The 12,891-nt window shown below is 37.3% G+C and overlaps 1 protein-coding gene across 1 annotated transcript in view; it reads left to right on the top strand.

Moving 5' to 3' along the window:
- LOC127424620 (B-cell receptor-associated protein 31-like) overlaps positions 1-12,891 on the top strand; it is a 37,841-nt gene that overhangs the window by 12,065 nt on the left and 12,885 nt on the right. The window contains exon 5 of the mRNA XM_051669974.1: positions 3,590-3,725. Within this exon, the coding sequence (XP_051525934.1) occupies positions 3,590-3,725 (136 nt within the window). The remainder of the gene's footprint in view (positions 1-3,589; positions 3,726-12,891) is intronic.

Below are 12,891 nucleotides of genomic sequence, written 5' to 3'. Positions count from 1 at the left end.
CTTATGCTACATGGGTGTTAGGATGCAGTAGTCACCATACAGTCTCTTCTATTTCATTCCAAGCTGAAACAGACCAATAACGCATTTTGGAAATTCTGTTCTGTGTCTAATGCAAGTGTTAGGTATATGTCTCGTGGTGGTGGTGGCGTAGTGAACTAAAGCACTGAACTGGTAAGCAAAAGGTTGTTGGTTCAATCCCCACAACCACCACCATTGTGTCCTTGAGCAAGGCACTTAACTCCAGGTTGCTCCAGGGGGATTGTCCCTGTAATAAGGGCACTGTAAGTTCATTTGAACACTCATTTCAGAAGCTAAAATAAATATTGTATTATTTTAAACTTTATTATATATACATAATGGTATTATTTGTTGTACTGCCTTTAAGTTATGCAAATTATAATAAATAATAATAAAATTATTATTGTGTCTGAACAGATGATTTTCATTGTAATGTAGTAATTGAAAACTTGTGTTTTTAAATAGAGTTTTGGACTTCCTTTTGTTTTGTTGGTGTTTGTGTTAAAATATCTGTATCTCAAATTTGGCAAATAAAATCTTTTTAAAGTTATATAGAAAAGAATAAAGTGAACACAGGTCTTCTGAGGTTACCTGGTTATCTCATGCAAAGCATCTGAGCAAGGAGTGGTTTTCGCTAATCTTGCGTTTATGCAAGTTGGCATGGTTAACCCCACCAACCCCATCTGCATTTTAGTTGTGACTGCCATCTATGAAATATTGAATGCCTTTGCCGGCTGAATTCAAGGACATTTCAGTTGTCACCACTTGAGATCTGACAGTTTATCTGGTTTTATAAAATGGTTTACAATTGTACTTTTACAAAAAAATAGTGAAAAGGCATAATTTAGTCTTAGTTTGGTGAAAGCCATTCCGTTTTAGTATTTACTTATGGCTGAGAGCAGCAGAGTGAGTCATTTGTTTATGCTGATTTGTGTCTTGTCGTTGGCCGAATGAGATTAGAGCACATCACTGTTTCCTAGAAGCGCTAGTATGCGTGCCTGTGGAGTGATGCTACGAAACCCAGTCTCTGACCTGGTTTGCATTTTTGGATTGGACCATTTTTTCAGAAGTGTGGAGATGATATTTCTGCAGTCCATTTTAGAAATGTTCTACAGGCCCGTAGGCTCAGTTTTGACTCCTGCCTTTTAGATTTGCATCTATCAAACCATGTGCTATTTAAATTAAGGCCAGACATCAGCGTGCCAAAGTTTTAATGCTGCAGAATATGAAAGTACTATGTCTGAAATTCATGGTGCATCTCTTACTTTATGGCAGGGACAAATTCTTGACATTTCATATAGGTTTACAGTTAGGTTTTACATTTATGGGTGAATGTTTAGGTTTTTACTGTTAATATCACCAAAATGTTATATAGTTCAAGTTTAACAATTTATTAGTCAGGTAAATATGTGTCAAGCCAATTACATAACTAATCAATTCAGAAACAATTAATACAGAACATCTAATGCTCAAAGATGTATCTTAAGAGTAACAGATGCATACCTGACGTAGTTTGAAACTATGAGGATTTCTGGCTACAGAAAATTCCAGTGAACAATGTGTTACATTTCCTTAAATACCCAAACCAGAGAAAACATCAACAAAGGGAAATTGGGAGTGGTTAGGTTTGGAAGTCCTGCAGTCATACTTTATCTGCATACAGGAGGTAATTTAGATGAAAGACCAAGGAGGTAGGCACACCCCCAAGCAGTGGCCAGAGACGTTTTAAATGATACCAAGCATGCCTAGTTACATTATTTGTATACATCAGATATGATATTTTGTTACATACAGATATTAGGTGAGTTTGAGGGGATTCTGATACGGAGGAGAGGGGAGAGAATGGGACAGATGTGGAAGAGCAACAATGAGGAATGAATTTGCAATCTTCGCTCCGTGGGATGTGGTGCCTCAGGAAGAGATGCTAATTGTGAAAAAGTTCAGATGTTGATTTTCTCATTTGCTCTTTGCCTCCCTGGGGAGCTTTGTCCTTTGAATGCAAACACCTTGGCACCCCACCTTTCAGTGTAATCAATATGCATGTTAACATGATTTTAGTGTGATGTAATCGCTTACTAACCTTTTCTGTGTAAAGTTATATCACATTTAACAATTTTGATGCCATGATGACATAACACTGTAAACCCTGTAATCCCGGTAATTTAGTAGTCTGCCGCAAAAATGACAATTTTAACAATTTTACAACTCAGTACACAAGTTTTAACAGAAGAATTCATGCAAGTGCTTTTATAAAATTATAAGCTTCATATTTCTGCCTTTTAAACCCTCCAAAAAATGTCCCCATTGACTATCATTGTAAGTGTCTCACTGTAAAAAAGATTTTTGCTTTTATTTTATTTTTTTATTTACCTCAAGTCAATTATTTTTTGTCAACATGATGTGACAAATGCTGTCGATTGATCTTAATTTGTATTGAACCCAGAATATTCCTTTAATTTTGTATGTGCCTTTTATTTATTTTAGAAGGTGATGGTTGGATTGGAGGTTAGAAGGTTAAATCGGAGACAATTTAGCAGAGATGGGTCACTTCTATTAAAATGAATGGGAGAAATTGGAACGCCCAACCTATGAGATAAGTGCCCAACAGTCAATGGATGTAGAAAGGAAGTCCTGCCTTACAGGTAAAAGAGCCAATCACCTTTTAGAGAAAGACATCACCTGTCAATCAACTGGAGATCATGCAAACGCATTGGCTATACAAGCCGGGTTTTTTGAGCATAATCTGTGTTGACAGATTTTACTGCTGATTTGAAATGTGTTCTTTGACAGTAATCTTTCTTGACCAACCATTTTGGTCTTTTCCCTTTCAAGTAGATAGGAGCTGCACTTGTATGCCACTTGTTTACAAATAGCTGCCTGAGAGTGTTACAAAGATGTCGCCTGAGTGACCTGACTTGCCTAAAAAGACTTTGTTATAACAGGAGTGATCATTCCTGAGCTCTCGCTGAGGAAATAATTGTGAGCATCTAAACTAAAATACATTTTCATAGATTTTCTGATGAAAATGTGAGTGGGGTTTGTCCATGCTTGTTAGTTGTGGGTGGTTGGCAGAGCATTGCTGTGTGGTTGCTAAGGTGTTCTAAGTGTTTTTTATAACGTTGCTATATTGTTGCTTATTGGCCCAAGGCAAAAAAAAAAGAAAAAGCCAGCTCGCAAGTCTCTGTGTTGTTCAGGTCCTTTTTCAGTGCAAGTCGATTTGTTGCACCCTTTTTATTGTCCGTCATGCGAAAATTGTAAGTGTGATCACTTAGAAACAAAATAGCACACCTCTCCTCATCTAGCCACACAAGTTGAGGTATCATTCATGTTAGTTGCACAAACTACTTGGAGCGAGTTTCAGAATGAAATTTAATACTTGCGGCTAGACATTTGAACATGCCCCTAATCGTATAATTATGAGCAATATTAATAGTGATGCTTACCTTAGCAAACTACTAATTATGCCAAAATCACATCGTAGGCTGCTGCATTAAGCTGTAATGATCAGGGATGCACTGACTGTTCAGTAAGCGCACTTGTTTCTGATGAAGTTATGTTGTTTTCCCTGCAGGCTGTTGAGGCGTCTGGCTACGCTGCTGTCCCAGCAGGCATCACTGATGGCCTCTAATGAAGCCTTTAAGAAGCAGGCGGAGGGAGCAAATGATGCCGCGAAGAAGTACATGGAGGAAAATGAGAAACTGCAGGAGGTGAGAAAGACCTTGAGACTCTGCATTTAACAGTGCTGGTCCACTGTAGTAAAGCTTTTTTCTTGACTTATAGGGATAGTTCACCCAAAAATAAAAATCCTGTCATCATTTACTCACCCTCATTTTGATCCAGACCTGTATGATTTCTGTCTTCCTTGGAGAACAAAAGGAAATGCATTGCAGTATGTTAGGGACTGATAGCCTAGGTCACCATTCACTTTTATTGTATGGATAAAAGAGCAACGTAAAAATTCTCGCTCTCAGTGGGGTGCGTGGTGAGTTGTGTGTGGATGTCGCGGAGAATAGCGTGAAGCCTCCACACGCGCTATGTCTCCACGGTAACGCGCTCAACAACCACATGATAAGATGCGCGGATTGACTGTCTCAGACGCGGAGGCAACTGAGATTCGTCCTTCGCCACCCAGATTGAGACGAGTCACTATGCCACCACGAGGACTTGGAGTGCATTGGGAACTGGGCATTCCAATTTGGGGAGAAAAGGGGAGAAAATCCCCCCCACCTTCCCCCCAAAAAAAGACTAGTGTTCCATGAAAGAAAGTACATCATGACAGTTTTGGAAAAACATGAGAGTGAGGAAATGATGACAAAAACGTTATTCCTTTAAGAGCTTTCAAAGAGCGGTAACCTTTACCTGGTACTTGATTAATGACTGCAAACATGTTTGTAATTTCCTTGAAATCCCAGAAGGCACTTTCTCGGTAATGGTTTAACTTAACTTGTTTCTCATGAGTCTTTTCTGTTTTATTAACTTGCCCATCTCTCTTTCCTCTAAAAACACTGGACATCAGCATATTAGAAAGTGGGTGACAGATCATGCCAGCACACTTTGCTCTTAATATGCTTCACCCCTAGAGGGCAGCATTTCACATGGTGTCTATGATTAGGTCTTTAAGTGGTAGTTCACCCAAAAATAAAAATTCTGACATTACATACTCATCTTGATGTTGTTCCAAACCTGTATGACTTTATTTCTTCTGTGGTACACAAAAGGAGATGTTAGGCAGAATGTTATTTGCTTAATTTTATTTGGTTGGGTTGTTTGCTAGGGCTGGGCAAAATATTAGAATTTGTTTTTTTGACTATATAAAATTAATGTCATGATTTTATTGCATATTTTACTCTTCATATACATTTTATACATTTTATTCATTTAAAGGGATAGTTCACCAAAACATGTATGATTTTTTTCCTTCTGTGGAACACAAAAGGAGATGTTAGGCAGAATGTTAGCCTCAGGCACCATTCACTTTCAATGAATGCAAAAATAGATGCATTAAGAGTGAATGGTGGCTTAGGCTACATTCAGCCTAATGTCTTATTTTGTGTTGCACAGAAGAAAAACTAAACATAGAAAGTGTTTGGAACAACATGAAAGTAAGTAAATTAGAACAGAATTTTCATTTTTGGGTGAACGTCACCTTAAATTTGATGGCTGTTGGGCATGGTTCAGAATTTACACTTGTCAAGCGCCTAATGCCAGTAAAAATGGCATTTGAAGTCAGAAGTTTGCATACACTTTGGTTGAAGTCATTAAAACTAATTTTTTAACCACTTCACAGATTTCATTTTAGCAAATTATAGTTTTGGCAAGTCGTTTAGGACATCTACTTTGTGCATGACATGAGTAATGTTTCCAGCAATTGTTTACAGACAGATTGTTTCACTTTTAATTGACTATATCACAATTCCAGTGGGACAGAAGTTTACATACACTAAGTTAACTGTGCCTTTAAGCAGCTTGGAAAATTTCAGAAAATGATGTCAAGCCTTTAGGCAATTAGCCAATTAGCTTCTGATAGGCTAATTGGAGTCAATTGGTGGTGTACCTGTTGATGTATTTTAAGGCCTACCTTCAAACACAGTGCCTCTTTGCTTGACATCATGAGAAAACCAAAAGAAATCAGCCAAGACCTCAGAAAAAAAATTGTGGACCACCACAAGTCTGGTTCATCCTTGGGAGCAATTTCCAAATGCCTGAAGGTACCACGTTCATCTGTACATACAATAATACGCAAGCATAAACACCATGGGACCATGCAGCCATCGTACCACTCAGGAAGGAGACGCAGTCTGTCTCCTAGAGATGAACGTAGTTTGGTGCGAAAAGTGCTAATCAATCCCAGAACAACAGCAAAGGACATTGTGAAGATGCTGGAGGAAACAGGTAGACAAGTATATATATCCACAGTAAAACAAGTCCTATATCGGCATAACTTGAAAGGCTGCTCAGCAAGGAAGAAGCCACTGCTTCAAAACTGCCGTAAAAAAGCCAGACTACAGTTTGCAAGTGCACATGATGACAAAGATCCTACTTTTTGGAGAAATGTCCTCTAGTCTGATGAAACAAATATTAAACTGTTTGGCCATTGACCATTGTTATGTTTGGAGGAAAAAGGGTGAGGCTTGCAAGCTGAAGAACACCATCCCAACCGTGAAGCATGGGTGTGGCAGCATCATGCTCTGGGGACGCTTTGCTGCAGGAGGGACTGATGCACTTCACAAAATAGATGGCATCATGAGGAAGGAAAATTATGTGGATATATTGAAGCAACATCTCAAGACATCAGCCAGGAAGTTAAAGCTCTGTTGCGAATGGGTCTTCCAAATGCACAATGACCCCAAGCATGCCTCCAAAGTTGTGACAAAATGGCTTAAGGACAACAAAGTCAAGGTATTGGAGTGGCCATCACAAAGCCCTGACCTCAATCCAATTGAAAATTTGTGGGCAGAACTGAAAAAGAGTGTGCGAGCAAGGAGGCCTACAAACCTGACTCAGTTACACCAGTTCTGTCTGAAGGAATGGGCCAGTATTCCAGTAATTTATTGTGAGAAGCTTGTGGAAGGCTACCCAAAACATTTGACCCAAGTTAAACAATTTAATGGCAATGCTACCAAATACTGACAAAGTGTATGTAAACTTCTGACCCACTGGGAATGTGATGAAAGAAATACAAGCTGAAATAAATCATTCTCTCTACTATTATTCTGACATTTCACATTCTTAAAATAAAGTAGAGATCCTAACTGACATGATGTCATCAGACTTCAGTGTTTTCCTGTAGCTCAACTGGTAAAGCATGATGCTTGCAACACCAAGGTCATGGGTTCAATTCCTATTGAACATGTGTATTGATAAATTATGTACCTTAAATGTACTATAAGTTGCTTTGGATAAAAGCGTCTGCAAAACTCCTGTGTGTTGCTGTAGCTGAACTTGTGGAGCATGGTGCTACCAACACAAAGGTTATGGGTGTAATACCAAGGCAACATACATCGATAAAATCTTGAATGGATGAATGAATAAATTCAACTGTAGAATGTAACTCTAAAATGAGGAACTTTCATACACTATCAGTAATGGCTGTTGAAATGATTAGTTATTATGAGTTACAGGGTTTTTACATTCATGGAAAACCCGGGTATTTTCAGGGTATTTGAAAATTGTGCTTTCCAGGCCTGGAAAAGTCACAGAAATTAATCAAATCTTAAAAAGTAATGGGCATTTCTATAGTGAATACAGTTATGCCCAGCTCTAAAATATTTTAACCACTAATGAAAACATTTATTCAGTAAAAATGCACTCTTGCTTGTGGGATATTGCTTAAATATAATGTAATTATTATTGATTTAATATTATTGTTATTACTACTACATTGAATATTACATTTTACTAAATAGTAGTGATATATTTCTGTTGAAATTTCTTCAATTTCATGCGTCTACTTAAATGGAGCTTTTATTTTGGAGAAAGCTTTTATTTTGTTGTGAAGCCCTTTCAGATTCTGTGTGTTTTTGATGGTTGCTTCTCACCTCTGAATGAGCAGTTCGCTATCTGGCTTAATGTGCTTACTAAATCGCAAAAGGCTGCTATTTAATTATATAATTATATAGTCTGCATGTGCTGCATGCTTCAAGGTTAATGACTGCACTGCTCTCTGTCATCTGCTATACACGGAGCACGTGGGTTGTACGTGAACAGAGATTATTTTGCCTTGAAAGGGACATTGCTCATGATGCTGTGCCAGTGTATGAGTGGTCGGCTTCACACATTCACTTTGAATCATGCAGCACATGCAGACTATATTTATTTCATTAAATCGCATTCTTTTGTGGTTTAATGATCACACTAGGACATACCATGATTTTAATTTGATTATATTTGCATTAATACATTTTATACCAAATATGTCAAATTCCTGGACATTCCATATTTTATAGTTAATTCTGTTTTTATGAATTCAGTATGTGTTTTCCGAATCGCAGAAATCATAGGTTCCTACAATTAAAAAGCCATCATATGCTCTCTTGTCTTTAGCACAGCTCTCAGTGTTAGTATGTAGATGCCTGATTGTGGAGAGTGCGGGGGTAGATCAGCAGTGCCACACGGTTCAATTACAGTGCTGACATGCTGTAAGTCACTGCATTGATTTTTGCATGCGGTCACCCCATGCAGAGGCACGACACACATGGCTCATCCACATACACTCATACACATACAGCAATAATTAATGTCTGTCGAATGGTGTAACAACAGACAGAACCATAAACGAGCACAAGCTGTGCTGAATGACAGATGATAGTATATTTTAATTTAGTAAATGAAGTTTGACTAACAGAATGAGGCCTGTAAATCGGGCAGTACGACTAACCTTGAGCAGGGTGAGATGACCTGACTGACCTTTGTGAGGATTTTGCTGCAGTTATTATAGAGAGCAAAAGTGACCACTTTTTCTGCTGCCTTGTTTCCATTTTTCCCTATTTATTTTCAGATATTTATGTCAATTCTTCAATAGTGTTTTAAGCCATGAACCAAACCAACTACAGGTGCATCTCAATAAATTAGAATGTCGTGGAAAAGTTCATTTATTTCAGTAATTCAACTCAAATTGTGAAACTCGTGTATTAAATAAATTCAATGCACACAGACTGAAGTAGTTTAAGTCTTTGGTTCTTTTAATTGTGATGATTTTGGCTCACATTTAACAAAAACCCACCAATTCACTATCTCAAAAAATTAGAATACATCATAAGACCAATAAAAAAAAACATTTTTAGTGAATTGTTGGCCTTCTGGAACGTATGTTCATTTACTGTATATGTACTCAATACTTGGTAGGGGCTCCTTTTGCTTTAATTACTGCCTCAATTCGGCGTGGCATGGAGGTGATCAGTTTGTGGCACTGCTGAGGTGGTATGGAAGCCCAGGTTTCTTTGACAGTGGCCCTCAGCTCATCTGCATTTTTTGGTCTCTTGTTTCTCATTTTCCTCTTGACAATACCCCATAGATTCTCTATGGGGTTCAGGTCTGGTGAGTTTGCTGGCCAGTCAAGCACACCAACACCCTTGGTCATTTAACCAACTTTTGGTGCTTTTGGCAGTGTGGGCAGGTGCCAAATCCTGCTGGAAAATGAAATCAGCATCTTTAAAAAGCTGGTCAGCAGAAGTTAGCATGAAGTGCTCCAAAATTTCTTGGTAAACGGGTGCAGTGACTTTGGTTTTCAAAAAACACAATGGACCAACACCAGCAGATGACATTGCAACCCAAATCATCACAGACTGTGGAAACTTAACACTGGACTTCAAGCAACTTGGGCTATGAGCTTCTCCACCCTTCCTCCAGACTCTAGGACCTTGGTTTCCAAATGAAATACAAAACTTGCTCTCATCTGAAAAGAGGACTTTGGACCACTAGGCAACAGTCCAGTTCTTCTTCTCCTTAGCCCAGGTAAGATGCCTCTGACGTTGTCTGTGGTTCAGGAGTGGCTTAACAAGAGGAATACGACAACTGTAGCCAAATTCCTTGACATGTCTGTGTATGGTGGCTCTTGATGCCTTGACCCCAGCCTCAGTCCATTCCTTGTGAAGTTCACCCAAATTCTTGAATCGATTTTGCTTGACAATCCTCATAAGGCTGCGGTTCTCTCGGTTGGTTGTGCATCTTTTCTTCCACACTTTTTCCTTCCACTCAACTTTCTGTTAACATGCTTGGATACAGCACTCTGTGAACAGCCAGCTTCTTTGGCAATGAATGTTTGTGGCTTACCCTCCTTGTGAAGGGTGTCAATGATTGTCAACTGTCAGATCAGCAGTCTTCCCCATGATTGTGTAGCCTAGTGAACCAAACTGAGAGACCATTTTGAAGGCTCAGGAAACCTTTGCAGCTGTTTTGAGTTGATTAGCTGATTGGCATGTCAAAATATTCTAATTTTTTGAGATAGTGAATTGGTGGGTTTTTGTTAAATGTGAGCCAAAATCATCACAATTAAAAGAACCAAAGACTTAAACTACTTCAGTCTGTGTGCATTGAATTTATTTAATTCACGAGTTTCACAATTTGAGTTGAATTACTGAAATAAATGAACTTTTCCATGACATTCTAATTTATTGAGATGGACCTGTAGTTCTTAGGTGAATCACAACATCACAAACTTTGTTTTGAAGTAAAGAAGTATATGAAACTCAGAAATAAAGTACAAAACTATATACTTAAATTATTTTTATAACTACTATAGTCACAGAAAATAATAAAAGTCATGGAAAATTCTGTAACACTTTTTTTGCAAGTTCACAAGTTGCATTTGTTCACATTAGTTAACATGAACTAACAATAAACAATACTTTTACAGCATTTAATAATCTTGGTTAATGTTAATTTGAATATATACTAATAAATGTTTTAAATTAAAATTGTATATGCTAACATTAGTTAATGCACTAACTAACATGAATTAACAATTGTATTTATATTTACTAACATTAACCAAGATTAATAAATGCTTTATTTATATATTTATTTATTTATTTATATATATATATATATATATATATATATATATATATATATATATATATATATATATTTGTTCATAGTTAGTTCATGATACCTAATGTTTTAATAAATGTAAACAAATGGAACCTTATTTTGAAATGTAGTGAATAATGCATTTTTCAAGTTATGCCCAGCTAGAAAATATTTAAATTGCGTCGTCATGGCAACAAATTTATAATTTTATTATACAGTTAAGGTTATTAAGCAATTTTTTCACACAAATCATGTTAAAGCATATATTGTTTACATCTTGTGGCTATACTTTTAAAACTACTGTATGTCTACGGTATTTCACTGTAATCACATTTTTTTCTTTTTGCAAAATAAGGAATGATTAAAATTTTTTTGTGGTAATCAACATTATGGCACAAATACTGTCGATTGAGCATAACTCGAACCTGGAACATTCCTTAAGTCGGCTTGAAATTGCAATTTGGTGAACGCAATACACAAAATAATTTTTAATTACTGGACTATGATTTCCATTTCCATTGTAATAGTGACATCTCTGATTGGTGGATCTTTTTTTTTTTTTTTTTCAGGATTACATAGATGTAGTGGTAAAATAGGTAGTGTAGTTCTTTAAAAAGTTAAAATCACACTTATGACTTCTACAGAAGCATTTATCATCACTAAACCTCTGAACTCATGGTAGGTATGGCTTGAAAGATTTAAACATGAACACTAAAATTGAATTTCTTAATGGAGAAAATGAATGGTGATTTTAGTACTTTAACCCTACTTTTGCACTCTGTTGATAAAAGTTCTGCATTAGGCATTTGATTTTCTTATTTATTTCCCTAAGGTATGACCCCGACAGCATGAAACATGACCTCCTAAAGGTCTTGTGTTGATCTTATGAATCGATTCAGAGTCAGACTGTCCCCATCATTGGTCCCCATCCAGGTGTCAGAAAGTACTCCTATTTAATCAAGTGTTAATAAGCTAATGAATTTTGCAAGAATCTGTGTCATAAAATTTAGTTTTATTGCAGCTATTAGTTATGCAAAATTGTTCTTTAATAATTCAGAGAGCAATTAGCCAAGGGACTCCTTTGGTAATAAAACACTGATGGTTGTTGTTGGGGGTGGGAGATTCAGGCTCAGACCTTTAAAGGGATAGTTCACCATAAAATTTAAATCCTGAAGTTTAATTTTTGGGTGAACCATCCTTTTAAAGAGTCCTCATTCTTCACTTTTAGTGTTTTACCTTTTGTAACACATCCATTTACAATGTTTATCAAGATTTATTGTGCCAAAAATTGTCAATGTAGTTTTTCATTTTCCACCGTTTTCTTACCTTTAGAATTAAACAGGATGTTTTTGCTGCTGTATCTTAAAGATTACTATAGTATATGTAAATTACATCTGTTGTGACTGGCTGACCTTTGTGTATCTGCGTATCATTCAAAATGTTGTTCATCAGGGCGGGTGAAGTTGCTGGACAAAATTCTTTGGCAAAAACATGTTAATGTAGCAATTTCTAAATGAGCCATTTTTGCAGCTTAATTTTCATAAGTGGTCTTGGCTGGACTGGCAAGATAGGACAATATCTTCTCATAATTTGTCCCATTAGTTTAAGAGTTTCCTTTTTGTTTTTTTGTTTTTTATTATATCTACAAGAAATGTCAAAATCTGACCCAGATCCGGAGCTTGTTGTTCCCATGGTGCATGAACAAAAGATACAGAAAAAAGATGCAATATAAATTGTATGGTCACTTACTGGTTTCGTATTTGATTTTGCGCTGCATGCGCTGGCGCTACTACACAGATTAAATGGTTTAGAACGTTCGTGTTGACGCATCCAGTGTAGACAGCCTCAAGCCGTTGCGTTGTGCCATGTCAACGGACGCGCCCGGTGTGGACGGGGTGTAACTGTAACGAGGAGGGCCGGGCCATGACTATGTACGTCCGGCCCTCAATCGGGTTAATCAGCCGAGGAGAAGGATAAGTGCAGCAGGTTGTGGCAGTTCGAGAGAGCCACATGCAGCTGTCATGTATGCGTTTGTGTTTTGTGAGTCTTTTTGTATAAGTTCTTATTAAATATTATTTTGACTGTTCAGCCGGTTCCCGCCTCCTCCTTTCCCAACCTTAACCTTTGTTACAGTAACATTGCTTATTATTATCATTTATTCTTGCATTCTGTTTCACAGACTATTTATACATATTAAGTATGCATATTGGTTAAGGGATACTGATATGCAAATATAATTCTAATAATTCAACATTGTTGCAGAGAGGGGGCCTGGGTAGCTCAGTGGTAAAATACGCTGGGTACCACCCCTGGAGTTCGCTAGTTCGAATCCCAGGGCGTGCT

Source organism: Myxocyprinus asiaticus, chromosome 33 (assembly GCF_019703515.2).
Source record: "Myxocyprinus asiaticus isolate MX2 ecotype Aquarium Trade chromosome 33, UBuf_Myxa_2, whole genome shotgun sequence".
Lineage (NCBI taxonomy): Eukaryota > Metazoa > Chordata > Actinopteri > Cypriniformes > Catostomidae > Myxocyprinus > Myxocyprinus asiaticus.
Note: the sequence above shows the minus strand (reverse complement) of the source record. Positions and strands in the feature narration are given on the sequence as shown.